The 19,066-nt window shown below is 41.0% G+C and overlaps 1 protein-coding gene across 1 annotated transcript; it reads left to right on the forward strand.

Annotated features, from left to right (window-relative positions):
* Positions 1-834: 834 nt before the first annotated feature.
* LOC104511741 (piezo-type mechanosensitive ion channel component 2-like) lies at positions 835-18,563 on the forward strand (the record flags this gene model as incomplete). The annotated part of the gene is made up of 3 exons (XM_010154469.1): positions 835-997; positions 15,413-15,623; positions 18,350-18,563. Coding segments are annotated over 3 exons (588 nt in total), but the record flags the coding sequence as incomplete, so codon positions are not given.
* Between the last annotated feature and the right edge of the window lie 503 nt (positions 18,564-19,066).

Consider the following 19,066-nt stretch of genomic DNA (forward strand, 5'->3'; position numbering starts at 1 on the left):
CACAAAATCTGAATCTAAGCTCCCCATTTGAACAGGCAACCAAATTCAGACACCACATCCAAACCCATAAAATCATAGTTCCCAGCCTAAACAATTAAATCTGCAAAATGGAGCAGTGCAATTTTTTTTTTTTCTTCCCCTACATAAAATTCATCCAACCTGACAAATCTCTCCGAGGAGAAGAGAGATTTTCTTGGCAGGGACCTAACACTTCAATTAGTATTTAAATATTTGTACTTAAATATTAGTACTTAAATACCCAAAAAGGTATTTAAGAGATCTAGTTGAATAAAATGTATTAACCGTTAATGTAATAAAGCATATTAAAGTATTGCAGACTTTCTGGTTACTCCTTTGTGTGGCAGGAATGACTAGGGGTGACATGAATGCAGTCTTGTCTTTGCTTGACCTCCTGGGTGGAGCCAGGTGTGTTGTCTTTGCAAAAGATGCCAGTAAAGGGATTATGATTTATACACACTGGTCTTCTAGGAACTTAGCTGAAATCTTCCTTGTTGATTTTGAAGGTCGTTCTTCTGTTGCTCTTCAAAAAATGGGATGAGAATTGCGTTAATAAAGATGCTAAGTGTCGCTAGAATATGAGTATGTGATCTCCCAGTGAATAACCACTTCTTCTCTACTTCTGGAGAGCAAAAATATCTGTCTGTCTGGAGTTCCTTGATCATCTTTGAATTTCCCATATTGCAAAGCTTTCTTATTACTGGGGGTTGGGTTTTTTTTTCTTTGCCTTGAGCTAATTTTCTGTTCCAGTTGAAAATGTCATTAGAAGTAACAAATGTTTCTTTGTTTTTTTGTGTTCTTTTTCATCCCATACAGCGTGAAAGGAGCAGATGCTGGCAACGTGATCAGACTATTTGTACCAGATATTGGGATGTTCATTGCTAGTCTGACAGTATGGCTCATCTGCCGCAACATGTTTCAGAAGCCAGTAACCGAGGATGCAGCACAGTGCAACATGCAATTTGAAAATGAGGAAATGGTATCAACTAATACACGTTTCTATCTGTATGGCTTTTAGCTAATAGTGAGCTTTGCCATTCCTGTCTGAGATGTGTTCTGAAACGGTTTCACGAGGACTGGGTATGTTAAGAGGTGAACTTACTTTCAGGAAACTAAACAGTTGTTTTGTAAGTGGAAAAGCTACAGTTGTTACTGTCTTGAGAAAACAAAGCAGAATATGAAAAGTGGTGTATGTTTTGAGTTAAGAAATGATCATGACCGTCAATCACAAGTTGTTTCTTCACCAGAGCTGGTTAAGTCTGACAAGGTTGTTTTGCTACATACGTTGCTCAGTTTCTTAGATAGCATCCGTATTTCCAAACTTGTTATCCAAGAATAACAGCAGCATCTGGGTGATTATCAAAAGTGACTCTTAGGAGAAGGGAAGAGAAACTGTGACTTACGCTTGTGGAAGAGGTTATCTAAAACAGTGGTCATAATGAGTGAGCTTGGGGGTAATTTTGGGGAATGGCTTAGCTGGAAGTGTTGGTGTGTTTGCTGTGTATTTTACTAGTGGGAAGAAGAATGGCAGAGATACCGAATGCAAAAAACTCCACAGAAAGAGGGAAACAATTTTATAATATGGAAAGCCGCAGTGGGAATTTAGCCCAGGGTGCAGAGAAATTCCGACTACTAATCTTAACATGTTTTTTATCAGACTGTCTAGCGTGCCTTGGGTCTCATTTTCTGTCTTCTTTTACGTATGGGTGGAATGTTTTTTTTTTTTATTCTCAAAACTCTGTTTTTAGGGCAGACAGTTGCAACTTGCTCATTTCAAACAGAAATTGCACTTTGAAGTGGGTAAAGTATTGAGGGAGATCAGCTGCCCATTTTGGTGTCACTATAGAGAGGGAAAAAAGTCTCTCTGTGTGTCGCCATGTTGTCTGGATTGTGGTATTGCCAGAAACTGCTTGAGTTTCTAGCCTGTGAGAGATCAGTATCAGGCCTGTGCTTTACTCGGTTGCCTTTGTAACTCTTACGGGTCTCCTGGCAGTTGAGGATTGCCTGAAGACTGCTGCTCTTAAGGACACGTTGGAGGATACGTAGGAATCGGTCTGATGAGGGTACACAAGGTTTTGCTTTGCTGTGTCTCCTGGAAGCCTGTTTTATCAGCTTTAAATCTGCTTTATCATTGGTGCTGTGCAAAATGGATTTAGAGCAGGCTAGAATCTACGGCGATACACACAAGGGGAGATATCTGAAGTATTAAGAGTTGTGACTAATTGGCATGTTTTGTGTCCTTAACAGTTGCATTTACCAACACAGGCTCTAACAGACTTCTTTGAAGCCCTTGATATCCTGGAAAGAAAGCACGCACATTCGTATAACAGGAGTAAGCTGATGGCAGAAGCTCAGAACCAAAACAAAAGGGCATGCTTAGGTTCCTTGAATCTGGATAATGATGTTCAGATACCCACTTCTTGTTTGGTTCAGAGGTGAGCCTGAGTCTGGAGTCTGAGTGGAAGGGAGCTCGGAAGGGAGCTGGAGAGGATGAGTGCTGGCCTCCAGGCAGGGCTCAGTAGTCGTTTGCCTGGAATGCAAGGAGAAAAACCGAACTAACAAACACTGATTACATAGCACAGAGTATACCTTTAAATTGGGTTGGTCCTAGACTGGCTACCTCAAGGCAATCCACCAATGCAACTAAGTGAGCCAGAATATTCCACAAGGAATAGTGTTGGGGAGTACGAAGAGAAAATTGTGACTGCGAAGAAATATTGATACTGGGTAAATAGAAATCTGTGTAAATATATTTTAGTTCTTCACATCAAAACCAAGTGAGTATTATTTATGTTCTGTAAACTGCATGTATTACAGGATATTTAGTGAACGCAGCAGCTGTGTTTAGATTTAGTGACACCCAAAGCTCTTATGACATGCATTTCGTTAAAAAGGGATAATAGTTACTGTGGTGTCTGGTGATCCCCAATGCTTTAAGGAATTCTGATATTCACAGCTGAAATGATGAATCTTCATCAGAATAACCTGCTTGTTTTTTTTAAAGACGGAGTGAGATGGAGAGTGGAAAATTAAATACCTATTAAATACATTTTTCCAAACTTCAGCTTTCTCTTTCTAGGTGTCTGCACATAACATCCTGGAATAATTTCTGCTGGTTAGGAGGAGGCTGCAGAAGCAGCTGAATCTGCTAGGAATATGTATTTGGCAGAACTGACTCTAAGGAACCTAATGCATATGCAGAGCATGCAGCTGAGTGTCTGAATTTGAGAGAATATTGGCATGATCTAAAATGAGTCCAAACTGTGGGTTTCACGTGATAATTTTCAGTTCTTCCTTGGTAGAGTACACTGGAAAACGGAGAGCTAAGTAAGTGATTATTTCTTTGAATTCGGCATTAGCGGACTGATGCCTGTGGCTCCCTGTTGGTGCAGCTCTCTCCTGATGCTGTAACTCCATTGACTTAGAAAACGCGAAATGAGTTGCAGCAATAACTACCCTACAAACAAATGCGAAGTGTTGAGCTTGGTACTGTGCCTCCAAGGGAAATAGTCCTGGGTTTATTAGACCGGTCCCACAGCCAAATCCAGAGCTGAAGAGCTTTTGCTGAGAGTGCCTGCCACCAACCATTAGAGATTTGTGGAACGAGATTATGTTAAGAATGCATCAGGTGATTCAAACAGACTCAACAGAGCCATGAGAGAGTTGACTTTTCAGATTGGTAGATGCCTAGCCACAGTTGGCTCTAGAAATCAGGAAATCGGCACTGTGACTTCCGGGCAAAAGCAGAGACTTTGTCTTGCAGCTTTACCTTTTTACATTAAATTATTTGAATTGAGTGATTCTCAGACCTCTTTGCTTTGGGGGAGAGTGAAATACTATGGATATAGGCTTTATCAAAAAAGAAAGGTTAATCTATCCACTTCTTCCAAAATACATGTATAAGAAAACCTGTTAAATTATTGGTTTAATACTTCTAAAAGTGACCTTTTCAAAGCTCTCTGTAAATCCATCACATTTCAGTTGTTAAACGGGCATGCTGAAAAAATTCTGGAGTTGAGTAGCCATTTGTGTACTCAGTTGTGTGCTCTACTACGGCATGGCAGTAGCCTCCAGAAACCAGCTGTAGAGTGCAATGGATCAGATTGCTCATGGATTGAGATGCAAATCAAAGTAAGAAAAAGTATCAGAATCCAGATTAAGGACAGCAAGGATTCATTGAAAAATGGAGGTCCTTCTTAATTATTGATTACACTGCATCCAACTTTAAAGGGAAGGAGTTTGTTGTCAGAAAAGTGTTTTCTACAGAAGAGAGCTGGGGGGAGGAGGCTATGAGGCAGTAAGAGACTCTCAATTATTCGTAAGTAACGCTATCCCAGTAATAAGCAAAGAGTGTGGTTTTAATTAACAGTGAGTCATGAAGTAGGAAGGTCTGCCAGATACCAGGCTGCAGTCCAACTCATTACCACCCCTAAATGGTTGCACACTTGGAGCAAACGTGTCTGCAAGCTTTTTTTATTAGGGCTCAGAAAATTTAAAGCAGGTGAATTCAACTGGAGACAGGCCCAGATTGCAAATGCCGAGAAGCACAATGCCAGTGACAAGGTGTAAAAGGTGGAAGAAAATAAGAAAGAACAGTTAACTCCCAGCTGCGGCCGAAAGTACGACATTTTTGATGCGGTGCAGATGGTGGTTTATATGCCAAAATGCAGATACAGTATGTACAACTTGATAGGTATTAGAAAGGAAGTAGCTTTTTCCTGAGACTGTGGATGAATCGCCTAATATTGTAGGTGATGGTCACGGGGAGGAAAATCCTTCTGAGACTGCACATGTTAAACTTCAGAAGAGGTGTTGGTCTTAATTGAAGTATACAGTTGTAGTCTTCAATGCAACCTCCTCCCACGGCAAGTGCTGCCTTGCCCATTCGAGCTTGTTTCTCATCCACACTCTTCTAGAAGGCAGATGGGACCACTGGGTCCTATAATCTGAGACAGGCGTAATCCCAGAGTTTACTCCCCTCCTCTTTTCTGCAGAAGGCAGAAATTTCTTTGGGATCTCAAAAAGAAAAAAGGAGGGGAAAAAAAGGGGGGGAAGTTGTTTTAAAATCAACTAAAGCTTGGGAAGAATGCAAGGAGAGCTTAGCTTGGAGTCAAGATACTGGACTGGAGTCAGGAGGACGAGCATGGTTCTCACTTCAGTCACAAAGTTGGTTTGTGTCCTCGAGTCTTACCTCATCTATCTCTTGGCTTCTCTGTCACTTGCAAATAGGAGCAGTAAAAATGTTTAGTTTCCTAGTTTTGTCTTTCTAAACAGTGACAGGGCTATTTGTCCTACACCTACACTGGGCACCTAGTGTAACCCAGCTCTTTTTTGGTCCAAGTCTCCAGGCATAACTGCAATACATACAAGATAGAAAAAATAAGCTCGGAGAGCTACACACATCCCATGCCTTGTCCAAGAACTTTTAGTCTAGACATTGCCCATTTAGACCAGTATCCTCATCCTGAAATTAGCTAGTACCTGCTGGATAAGGACAGTAAGTAAGTAAGGGAATACCCTTCTTCCTCATCTCCAACATTATAATTTATCCTGATCTCTCCATGTGAGAGACTGGCTTTAATCCTAAAACATGTGGTTTCAAATCCCTTCCAAAAAATGTTGTTGTTAATTATAGCTACTCTGGATAATCTTGTTAAACATATAATTATCCAGACCCTTTTAAAACCTCATTAATTTCTTGGCTTCAGTGGCATCATGAAACAAGGACTTCCACAATTTAATAAGTGCTCTCTGATTTTATTTAAATTTAACACTTCTTAATTTTATGGAAGGTCCCTTGTATTACATGTTTTAAAACAAAATGAGATGGTATAAGGGGAATCAAAGGTATTTATTATTTTGCATATTTGTCCTTTTAAAGGTAAGCAATTAAGATTAGCTCTCACTGCCATGGGACCCTTCAACCATGATTTCTCTGAACATCTTCTTCCCATATACAACTTCTTCAATATTTGCTTCTCTTCCGAGATAACAAATGATGGTTATTGTGGAAAATACAACAGATGATAAAGAGGGAAAAATAACTTCTTAGAGAGGGTTGGAACTTCTTGGCTGCTTTCAGCTTCCCCATGACACCTCTTCTACTCCTCTGCCTTTTTTCTTCTCATTATCACCTCTATTTAACATAGCATTGGTTTGCCTTTTCTAATTGGTTATAAAGACTTCTTTGGTTTTGACCTCTGGAGCACTGGTCCAAACCCAATTGGTCTTTGTGTGCTTTGAACATGGTGTAAATAGGATTTAATACCTTATTTCTGTGGTTCAGCCAGAGTAGGTGAGGCTCCTTTATCGCTTTGCTTGTGATGTTCGTAGTGGTGAAGTTTGCCAGACCTTACCCAGCTGCCTCCCTCAGTAACAATTCTAATGCATCTCATCTTAACAAGGGTCAAAAGTTTACAAGTTACATTAGCTTCTTGGTTTGATACACACGTCTTTGGATAAGTCGTAACACAAATACGTAATTATACTACAGCAGTACCTCGGCTACATGATGTTACCTCGTGCAATACTGTATGTATTAGCAAATACTAATTTATTATGTATTATTATGTATTAGCACACTGTTCCATGTGAAACTTTAGCATGCACCTGTCCTGTTTTGTTTAGAAACATGGCATGATGAAATTCTTTTTTTGTGGCATCACTTCAGTGGGGTTACTGGTTTGCTCTTCTAACAGTCCTCAGTTCCAGATTTTGAGATACAGAGGTGTTAACCAGGAGATGAAAATCCTGGAATACTAATGCCTTTGCACAGCCAAAGGGATGAATAACACAGTACAAGAAGGAATCTCTTGGGTCACACAGTCTGCTGTTGCAGGCAGCTGTATCACACAATTCCCTCTGGAAGGTAGGAAGCACCATCTTGAAAACAGAGCAATTTTTCTTCATCCCATTGCTCCTGACAGGACCCTGTTCTTTAATTTTGCCTTTCTGGTGGTTAGAAAAACATCTAATTTAGATTGTACATTTATTCATAACTGCATTATAACCCTTTTAGTTCTGCTCTTCTGCTTCAGTATACTGTTTCCTGCTCTAGCATTTGTTTCTGTGGTATGTTGCGAGAAAAAAACCCCACATTTCTTCAAAGGTTATTCTGGAAGACCAAAGTCAAGTAATTTTGGATCCTCGTGTAGATTAGATGTCCCATTCTGTTGTTGCTCCCAGTAATCTGTGACTCCTCAGGATGGTACTGGAGAAGTACCCAAGCCACTTCTGTATGAGCTGAGGCACTGCTGCAGATAACCACACTACCATGGGTTGGGCTATTTACCTCCCCTCTTAGCAAGATGGGTAATGGTACAATATGTGTATTTCTTGCTCCAGGAATTACTCCGGATGGGTGCTGTGCTGCTTCACATACTTGCACAAGCTCATTTAGAGTTTGTACTGAATTGTGCCTTGTAGTCATAACCCGACTCTTCCTATTTCCTTTTCACTAAAAAAATGTGTTTAATCATCTCAGGCCAAACCACCAAACTGTGCCTGTGAGTTCCCTGCTCTTTTGCATTTGGCTTATGTGCCTGACAGCTTTTTGAAGTCAAGATGTGAAACTGTATTTCCATATTGGCCAAGTGAGTCTTGTGCTGAAATCACTTGGTGTTTGTTCAGGTGTGATAGGTACATTGGGAAGTGAAATAATCTTTGGCCCCTTCAGTACAATATCTATTGTATACAGGATTTAATGAGTTGCCTTCCTGTTACCCTGCTTCAGAACTGTGCTTGTCTTTATAATTTTTTATTTTTCATTTCCTCTGAATCACTAAATGCCTCTGTCCCTATGTGCTTCCAGTAAATAGCTGATCCTTTTTTGTAACAAATGATTCTCCCACAGGAGATTTTACTGTGGAAGTGTGTCATTCATTATTATCAAACACTGCAAACACACAGAGTTATTTCTGAATGTACATCCCTGATGAATTTATCTAATACTGTGTGGGCCTTTAACCCAGGCTTAGCACACTTGAGATCTACCAGTGATAAAATTTTTCATTAAGATCTATAGGACTTAAAGTTAATTTAGGATTTTCTTTTCAGTGATTCAGTTGAGCAATATAAATTTAGATACAGTTTAAATTCTAAAATGCCTCTATTAGATTACTGTCACACCTACCAGAATGTTCATTGCAATTGTCTCATGCTTGATTAGTTCAGCCCATTCAGCAGAGTCTTCCCCTGAAGTTCACAGAATCACAGAATCAGTAAGGTTGGAAATGACCTATTAGACCATCTAGTCCAGCCACCAACCCAGCACTACCATACCCACTAGACCATGTCCTCAGGGGCCATGTCTACATGTTCCCTGAACACCTCCAGTGAGGGTGACTCCACCACTTCCCTGGGCAGCCTGTTCCAGTGCCTGACCACTCTTTCAGTAAAGAAGTTTTTCCTAAGATCTGATCTAACCCTCCCCTGTCACAACTTGAGGCCATTTCCTCTTGTCCTATCACCAGTTACCCGGGAGAACAGGCCAGCACCCGCCTCCCTACAACCTCCTTCCAGGTAGCTGTAGAGAGCGACCAGGTCTCCCCTCAGCCTCCATTTCCTCAGGCTAAACACCCCCAGCTCCCTCAGCCGCTCCTCACAGGACTTGTGCTCCAGACCCTTCCCCAGCTTTGTCACCCTTCTCTGGACACGCTCCAGCATCTCTGTGTCCTTCTTGTAGTGAGGGGCCCAAAACTGAACACAGGATTTGAAGTGCAGCCTCCCCAGTGCCCAGTACAGGGGCACAGTCACTGCCCTACTCTTGCTGACTCAGGAGTTACCCAGTTTTCTTTTTCTATCCTGGCTTGAAGTCTGCAGCCCTCCCTCCACGCGCAGCCCCTATGCATGTGTAGAGTGGTGTTCTCCTTTGGCTTTCTGTGGACGCTCCTGAGCTCCTCTCGAGCACCACATGTACCTCACACGAGATGACCTTAAAGAAGATACTCATGCTAAGCAGCCCCATTTCTGTGGAGCTCAAGTTGAGTGACGTGGGAATTGCTTATGTGGAAATTACTGTCTCTATTCTTTGTCAGAAAAAGCAGGGAAATCCACTTCTTACATGCTGATGCTTTCAGAACGGCAGAGTTCTTTGTGTTCTTACAAAATTGTAAATTCAGTAAATGATTACCTTAACGTGGTTTAGTATTGACTGCAGGTTAAAACTACAATAATTTATATCCCATTAAGGGCTTTATACCATTAAGGGCTTGCAGTTCCTTTGATGGTAAAACAAGTTGCAATTAAACTTCTTTTTCAACATTTGTACTCAACGGCTGGGTCTGTCTAGAGAATATTGTGATACTTTGCTCATTTTTTCTATATGCATTTCTATATGCACATATGTATGTGCTGCTCCTAAAGGCAGGTAAGTAATGAATTCTTCCTACTGCTGTAAATATCTCATTTCTGAAGATAAAGGTTAAAGACCTTGGGGGGGAGTCTTTTAGAACAAGGAATTAGTATTCCTATTAAAAATAGGAAATCAGTCATGTTATGGTATGTTCCATCTAGATGGAATGCACCAGCTTAGGCACTATGGAAGCAATTGAGCAATGTGATAGTAGAGAAAGAGAGTTTGTTTCTATAGTTCTGGTGTAGTTGAATCAAATAGTTTGTGTCAGATGATTCCTAAACCAAACTGTTAATTAAGATTTTTTTAAAATGAAAAGGAAGTCCAGAAGCTTTGGCATAGTGACAGCTTGGACAGACTTACAACATGTCTTAAGAAATATTATCTGTGCTGCTCTGTCACAGGTATGAAAGAAAAATATGATCTCTGATTAGATGTGAAACAATAGTTACAGGAAGTGCTGTATTAATTCTCTGCCAAAGAGAGAATCGCTTGCAGTGTCAGCACGGGGGCATGAGTGTGTGCCTCAGGGCGTGCAGACTGCAGGGTAGCATGAAGACAACCCAGCCGACTTTAAAGAAACTGGGTTGGCTGTCAGGAGCAGGGGTTAGAAGACTGTCCTGAGGTCTGGGATGCTACAGCCAGAGCTCTTCTTGTGGAGATGGATTAAAATTGCCAGAAGGAGGTCAGACCATGTGGTCTGCATTGTGGCTTGCTCCTTCTTGTCTCCTAGCAAAGTGAGCGCACCTATCTTTTCTGCAAGCCAAACCATGTGCCTTCAACATAATCCAGCCCATGAAAGCACTTCTCTGGTATCACCAGCAATAAACAGCACGGTCTGCTGTGATGCACGACTCTGCCCTTGCGTCAAACCTGTGTACCTGTAGCTGTTTGGGTGAGGCTGCTGCCTGGGGTCCCAGGCAAGAACAGGCTCAGGGAAGGGGCTGGGTGCAGGTGTGAGCCTTGCAGCCCCACTGGCAATTGAGAGGCAACAAGAATGTGTTTAAATCCGCAAACTCAGGCACTGCTCCTCGGGAGGTTGCTTCAGGCTCTCCCTCACAGACAACCTGTCAGTGGCTAACCACAAGACAAGCAGGTTGCCTCGGGAGCATGGCAGTGCTGCCATGCAATCCAATTGCAGGTTGCCTTTCTGCCACCTGCAGTCCAGACCCTTGGAAAACACAGTGCCATCTCAACATTAGCTTTGATCCATGTAACCTTCTTTAAAAATTCTAAAAGCAACATGTTAAAAACAGTTGGTGAGCTTCACGTAACTATGTTCTTCTCTGGTTTATTTTTTAATTTTCTCCCTCCTCTCCATTTGTTTCCTGGTTCTGACTGGGAGGAAATGTCAAAAGACTGAAAAAGAGGCTATTTGTACAGCCAACTGGAAGAAGGAAGCACCTGAACTCATGAGAACATTTTCTTGTGAGCTTAGTTATGCTTGCTTGAGAGGTCCCAATAATTAATGCAGTGCATTTGCAGGGGTGGGAGTTGTGTCCATTATAAGACATGTATATCCTTAGTTACATGTTATCCTTAGAATTAGTAACAATTCTGGTTTGTTAAATATTGGTGCTCTCATTATTTGAGTTTTTTAAGAGTTTCATTCATGTCCTCTCTAGAATCAAAACGTCAATAAATGAGCAAATTTGTGCTTACAGGCACAATAACATTAAATGTAGGTACAAAGCAACGAGTGTTCTGAAGCAAGAATGGGTTTTAGGCTGTAGTTAAAGCTTCCTGTTAGTAAACACATCTCTGGGACTAGAGGATATTGTTGTGAAGCAGTGTTTATACTTTACCAGATGAAACATTTAAAAGTTGGATGATAATAAAGCAGCCCCCAAAGTAGCTAATGGACATTCTGGCCCTGTCCACAGTAGTAGCTGCCACAGAGGCTGTACTGTTTCCTTGCCTGTTCTCTATCTCAATTTGGCAGTTTAAAAAAAGTGTTGTACAATAAATACTCCCGGGACTTCCACGCGATTGCTGAAAAACCTAAACTGCATTTAGTTTGTTTATAGAAAGTCCTGGGGCCCTGCTCTGCAGAGCAAAGGTCATGGAAACACATGTTTATGGCTTCACAAATGCACTGTACTCCTTGAATGGGGAAGCTTATTTGATTTAATCAGCATCCACGGGGATCCTGTAATTGCATAATAAGTAATTTATTATGGAAGTAAAAGTATTTTTCTAACTGTAGCCTCTGTAGCATGGGTTTGTAGCTTTGGACTAATCCACGTAGTAAAAAGAGCTTTGCAAAACAGTGTGACTGGAGTAATGGTGTTCTGTGATGAGCGTGTATTTGCATGGCTATTTAATCACCACAAAGTGTTAAAACAACAGGCACATTATCACCATGTTGGATGTAAAAACTGTTCACAGTTTGCCTGCCTTCAGCAACTGGAAGTCCTCAATGTGAGAAACTGGAAAACCATCCCAGATAATCCAGTTGGTGGGCGGTGAATATGAGACAGGGGGAATCCAAAGTTTGTCTTTCTGTCATACACTGGAACATGGCCTTTCAGCTGCCTGACTTCACCTTGGATACCTAATTACAAACAGATACGTTAGCATACAAAAAAAATCAAACCTATGGTTGTTTGGCTGTCATAGTCTTTTCACAGAAATAATCATTGGCTGGGTCATGAATGACACCACTGGGAGGTTGGTGTCAAGCCAACCTTGTAACATCCTTAAAAGCACTTGCAGATAGGGAAGAGAGAGATACGGAAACTAACCCACCTCTTCTAGGGAACACGCTGGTGCAAAGCTCGGGTCTCTGAAACCAGACAGTCCTTGCACAGGTTGCAGACCAGTATGCATCTCTTCTGGAAAAGCTTCTGAGACTGCACATTATGGTGGTCGTTGCTGATGATCAGGTTTTCCCATTTGCTAGCTTGTCTTAAACTGAGGGAGTGGTTGAAGGACCCCGATTCCAAACAGACATTTGTAGTTTTAGAAAGAAAACTTGGGAAATGAGTTTGATATTTGCTGAGTTTCAGAGTGCTGACGTTTTCTTTCTAACAGCTGATGATCTCAGTAGCAGCAGAAGTAGGTGGTTCTGAATTTCCTGTGAGTGTTTGCAGGGTCCTAATGTTTTTGTAGATCTTGGAATTCATTCTTTCATATCTAAATAAAAGTGGAAATACAAGGTAAGTTAACTATTTTCACAGCTCACCGACTTGCAAGCATTTAGCTATGCTTATAGTGTGTAAGCCCCAGTCCATTGAGATTTTGGACCATCATCTCCTTCTCAGCTGTATCCTGGTCCAGTGAAATATCCCTTTTATAACTGCTTTTCCCTGGCCATGCTGTGTCACACATGTCAATACTTGGTTATTAATACTCAACTCAAGACAAAATGTAGCCTAAAGCTCTTTCAGATTAGCCATGTCAAGTTAAAAAGTGGTTCTAGTTATCATGACAGGAAAATCCAAAGACCCATTTTGAAGAGTTCAAGGTGTGAAATTGGGTTTTTGGCACCTGAGTTGGGCGAGGCAGGTAGGAGGAAGTGACAGAAAAGGATATATAGGCTGGTTTTGTGTGGTTTCCTTACTTCTGTGTTCTCTTTTTTTATATTGTTGTTTGAAGTTATTGTGTATTTTCCTCCAATTTATACTCTAATATATTTTCATTTTGCTCACTTTTCCCTCAGGAACATTTTCTGCTTCTGCATAGATAAGAGTTTATTATTTTCTTTTGTGACTCTTTGGACTTTTATTTCTTGTTCCTGCATATGTATAACTAAGTGCTATCTCAGCAATTTAGGCAGAACTCCCATTCAGCATAAACTGTATTAAATGTATGAATCCTGTCTTGATATTCACGGTAGATTCATGGTATTCATTGAGATATGAGTCCTGACAGTCACCCCTGGAATAACTTATTTATTTTGAAATTATTCCTATTTTTTGTAAGTAATTCCACATTTTAATGCATATTGCCTTCAGCAAGTTGAAAGCACCAGCTGAGGAAGCAAGGGTCTCCTTCCCACAGAACCATGTACAGCAGGTGTGCCATTTCATAAGCTTTATTCAAAGTCCAGCAGTCTCACTCGTTCTCTTTCGCCTGGGATATGAACACTATTGAAGGTTTCACTGTTCACTGGTCATACTGAGCTCAAGGCACAGAGCACTAGAGCCAGTCCAGGAGGAGCAGGATTGGGCCCAAAAGGACTAGATGAAGAGCAGGTTCATCTCGTAATTGCAACCCATTGATCACAACTTTTGCCCGGTGTATGGCTTTCTTACTGAAACAGCTGTGGCAGAAGTTAGAGCATAATGTGTCATTCAGCCTACTGTCAGCATCATTTCTGAATATTTAAAAAGCTTGTGTTTAGATGGGAGCCCAGATATGAGCAGCAGCGGTGAACAGACAGAATGCCTCCTAGCACTGCTTGGCTCGAAATACGGTCACTGCATGCTTGGGCTGCCCTCTCTTCTCCATTATTTTGCATAAGGATCTAACAGTTCATATGTTGAAAGCTGTATAAGGGAATGGTGACAGTAACAAAGCAATTGAAATGCTACTGTAGTCCATTTATAATGGGTATAGCTAGTGAAATAGCCAGATATGTCTAAGAGAAAGGTAAATTTCCCAGATCAGCCCTACTGTACTTAATACGTATTTCATTGTCTTTAAAATTGATACTCTTGGGAATAAGCAGGCTTTTTCTGGGCTTTCAAAACATTGTTAATGCTGCAAAGTAAGAGGAGAAAGTTGGCATCAAGCTTAGAGGTGAAATGAAGGAGTCCATAGAGAAATTTGCTCCTTTGGGAATCCACATAACGAAATAGTACTGAAGAATTTGGTTAAGTAGGCCGAGAGTTCAGCGTTTCTTACTGCAGTCTTATCTGCCGGTGTGGAATTTTTTGCTGCCAAAGGTCGCCAATAAATATAAAACTCCTATTCTGACGAAAAATACCAATAGTCTCTCTTCCTTGCTTTCACACACAGAGATACTGCTTGGCCAGAACTAACGTTAGCTAATACAAGTTCAGATTAGTGCCAAAGAAGCTATGCTGTGTTGCACCAAGTTAGAACCTGGCTGAGAACTATTACTACTTTTTTTTTTTTTTTTTTAAATATGCCCCTACTTGTCTGTGAATGACTAATTTTTCCATAAGTTGTATCTCTGGGTGGGCCTCTTGCTAATCCTGCAGATTCTCACTGTGGGTTGATGATTTAGTCTGCATCACTCCATAGCTCTGTATGTCTTCTGGTCTCCAAGATACAATGGAGACTTGATGGTAAAGGCCACTGCCAAGTCCTAACAAACTGCTCAAGTATGAGGGGCCTTTACACGTTTCCTTCTTTTCCTTTTTCCATTGTGTAGTTCTAAGCCACTGGTCTCATTTCCCCTGCTAAATTGTTGCAGATCACTCAAGCTTTCACTACATCTCTCTTGCTCACTTTTTCTCCTTTTCTTTCACCATCAGCCAATCTCACCATTTCTCATTCTCTCCCCAAGCTCCTGCTTAGCGTGTTTTTTCTCTCCCAAATTGCCCTTCAGTCATCAATGAGCTGTGTGTCCATTTATTTCAACCCTTGTTACGCTGTCTTAGATCACTCCTGCTCTCCTCTCTCTAGGTTTTGCATTTCAAGCCCAAGAAAGGGTTCATGGGGAAGCAGTTGAAAAGTGAGATTTGTTGAGGAACCAGGAATTCACTTGGGCTTAGTGGCTGGAGCTTATACCTGAAGCCATTGAGCCAGATAGGAGTTTAACAGATAATAGATCGTAAGACCAACCCAAATTTCATATAAAAATGAATAGGCAGCCTGTTGTGCATGTGTAGGAGGACTTCAGTCTTTCTCAGAGACACCCTTAATATGCTTTTTTCCTGAGACAGATCTGAAGTGGGAGACATCAATGTACAACTCTAGCTTTAGTGCGTCTTTCTTAACTCTCTTGTTACTTGCACATAGTCAAAGATTGTAAGATTTCATTGTTAAATAATATATGCATGGTTTTTAATTTCAGATTCCTTTGCATCTCTGTCTCTTTTGCATTCTCTCTTTCTTTCCCTTCTCCTTTAGGCTGTAAGAGAAAAGTTAGAGCCAGATGATGCTTTGATGTATGAAGAAGATCTGGATGATGAAGACTGTGGTGAAGCAGAATTTGAGGAAACCATGAAATTAAAACTGCTGCGTAGAATCGCCTTCCTAGCATCCAAACTGAGGGAGTTTATTGGCAACATGATAATCACCACTGGAAAAGTTGTTGTTACAATTTTACTTGGTTCGGCAGGTTGGTGCATTTGAAAAATTTCCTCCAGAGCCCATTAGGTTATGCGTTTAACGAATGAGCTTTCGGCGCTTTGGCACCTGTGGGAATAACAATGGAAATTTTTAAGGGAAGAGAAGTTGCTGCTGATTTTATTTAAATTAACTTTTTGGCAGGCATTGGAATATGCTGAGTTGCTTAATTTTTTTGTACTGTGTGGCCCTATCATTTCAGATACGCCTTTCACAGTCACTGTTAAAACTAAACGGTGAATTGCTGACTACTGTAAGTGACTACTTATTTTGTATATTATTATGTGAATTCATAGATTTGGTTCCATCAGTTCTAAGTGTAAAAAGGAACTTTATTCACATAACCTTTAAAAACAAAGAAATAGGAAAGATTAATAGGTCAACCATGTATGGTGTAAAAATAGTGATAAACAAACTTCACGTTGGTTTTTGATGGGGTTGGTAAAAGTAGCTGTTTTGATACAGCATAATAACCTTTTTATAAGACATTTTAATTGGTACCATGTACTCAGTGACAACCAGAATGGAAATGTACAAAATTACTCCAGGTTTGAATTAATGAATTCCAAATTGAATCATGCAGTTGTAAATTAGCATTTATCTGCCTACTCACATGTTTGAATGGAGTCCTTACGTATAAAGTGTCAGTACAAGTGTATACTTAGCGTAGAAGTATGCTAGTATATGAAGCGTACAACAATAGTACAACAAATGTTAGACATGGAATGATGAGGACTGGTCAGGTGTGTCCCTTTTAGTGGGGCAGGCTCTTTCAGTAAGGTAAGATGATCTGACAGCCTTGTATGTAGCCAAATGCAAAGTAATAAAGCCAAAAAGGAAAAAGAATAGGTTATGTGGATCACCGTGGGGCCTGACATCAAGGAAGAGCTGCCATTAAAACAAAACAAAGAAAACAAAAGCCTGATGCCGTTCTGAAATTGCATGGGTGAACATTTCCCAGGGAGGATGAAGCAAAAGGTTCATGCAACAGTGGCTGGGGGCCGTTTCTTCTGAGTGGTGATGTGCAGCTTGTCTGTGGTACTCCAGCATGTGCCTAGAGCTGGGAGGTGTTTGGAGGAGACTTACAGAAAGGACTTGAGGTCTGGGAAGCCTGTATCCCAGAGAGAGACCTTGAGCTTAATTAGTTAAATACTTCCTTACTTCCTGTGCCAAGAAAAAAAAAAAGATGAATGGTGATTTGACTGCAGCTTAAAGTACTGACAAAGGTACAAAGTGCCTCCATTTTTTTAACAGACATCTCGTCCAGTAGAAGTTCTAATACAAGCCAATAGTTAAGTGGTAAACCTAGGTAATTTCAGGCCAAAAATAAATTTTAAATTTTTCACAGCCAGGGTAATTGTCCATAATAAACAACTTACTTATGGATATAGTGGATTCTCCTCCTCCTAAAGTAGTTAAAGACAAAGATCTCTTTGAAAGAAGAAAGGAAATAGTTACAGGCTTGAGGCAGAAATTGTTGGGTGAAGTTTTACAGCCCTCATCATGAAGGCAGTCGGAACAGATGATCCCTGTGGTCCTGCCATACTTTTAAGTCTGTGAGCCTGTGGAGATGCCAGCAAGCTATATGCTGGATCAGGGACACAGCAAAACTAGGCTAAAGACTTGTCTGAAGTACGATGTGCAAGATGTGATGGTGAAGCTCAGGCAAAATAACTGGATAAGAGGTCCTTACAGTGCCTGGACTCAGCCCAACTGGGGTCCAGCCCCCAGAGCGCTGCCACCAGAAAGCATGGCAAACTGGCACTTGGCAAGGTGCAAGTCATCCTGCCTGAATGGTCAACCCAGCTGGAGGGCCAGCGGGCATACCGGAGCCATGGGCCACCTGGAGCCTGCAATTCTCTCCTGAGGAAGGTGGCTCCTAGATGTGCACGAGTAAAAAACTTAACATTTGAGGCAGGCGTCCCTATTAGCTTCGGTACTGTTAGTTAGGAGACTCCACTGGACTGCTGTGCTGGATGTAAGCTCTATTATGTCATTTTCTCATGGTTGCCACTCATAGACATGTGTGTCTTTCCTTCTCCCTCGCTTACTTTTGTAGGCTACCCACAGAGCATCAGGTCTCCACCAGTTAGACGTTCTTACAAGTGAAATACTCCGCTACTTGTGTGAGAGCAAAACCAATATACATATGTAAGGCAGCAAAGTCTTTGTCACATGTAAATTGCAGGTTTCTAAGAGTTAAATTTAAAAAATCAAATATTTACTGAATATTCTCTAGGTTTTATTAAATCTCTTTTAGTATATGCATCAGGGTTTTTTTGTTTTAGTAACACATGATATCTCAAGATTTATATGAGAAGGCTTTTCACTGCTCATCCATCATGCTATTTTAGCATCTTGCACTTAAAATTAATTTCAAAGTCTAATACACCAGTGCTCTCAGGCACTATTGGCTGGCCTCTGGTTTTCTCCATGCTTTGTGAAACAATTCATGAAGAGAAGATTTCACCTCAGAGGGAGGTCTGGGGAATGGCCGTGTAGTAAGTGCTAAGGTATGATGTAAGTGAATTGAACAAAAAGGGGAAGATCCTTTTATTGTAGTCTCTGAGCTAATAGCAGTCTTAAAAGCTAATTGTAATCATTAGCATGAACACTAATTGGTTAAATTGTTTAATACACTTCTTGTCAGACCTGAAGTTTTAATAGATGCTGATACTTCCCACAGTTTTCCAACCCTCCATATTTTTATTTTTACAGGTATGATGGTGCCGTCTTTGACCTCAGCTGTGTATTTCTTTGTATTTTTGGGCCTGTGCACATGGTGGTCCTGTTGCCAAGCATTTGATCCACTGATGTTCAGCTGTCTGTGTGTGTTAATGGCTATATTCAGTGCGGGGCACTTGATTGGACTTTATCTGTACCAGCTACAGTTCTTTCAGGAGGTTGTTCCACCGAAAGATTTCTATGCCAGGTGAGAGAAATTTCTTTCCTGTTTAATTGTGGGCACGTGATTCAGTGGTCTGTTAACACATGTCAATGCAAATCCTCTTCTTCGGAATGCTTTGACAAACCTTATGCATAACTTCATGTTCAGCCTTGGTAGAGTTGAAGGATTTCAGACTGAGTGGTTCTGAATGATAGAGTGGGGAGCGTCACGCCTGGGCAGTTGTATGCAGGGAGCTGGGGCAGGCTGGGAGGGGAAGGTTATCTGAGTTTTGGTCAGTGATCCTCAGATGTGAGTGCGAATGATTTGGCTAAGGCAGGAGTTAAAGGAAATAGGTGGCGGCATTGATAGAAGGGCGGTGTACATGCGTGCGGTTTTTGGTAGAGGAAAAGAAACGCTCTGAGTTCTTACATCACAGAGCGTTTTACTCATTACTACTCTTTTTTCCCCTGCTGGATTATGATTGCAAGTTAGTTTTTGTGGTATATATTTTAGTGCTGTCGTAACCCTTAAATTAAAGCAAATGTAAA

Source organism: Eurypyga helias, unplaced genomic scaffold (genome assembly GCF_000690775.1).
Source record: "Eurypyga helias isolate BGI_N326 unplaced genomic scaffold, ASM69077v1 Scaffold18696, whole genome shotgun sequence".
NCBI lineage: Eukaryota > Metazoa > Chordata > Aves > Eurypygiformes > Eurypygidae > Eurypyga > Eurypyga helias.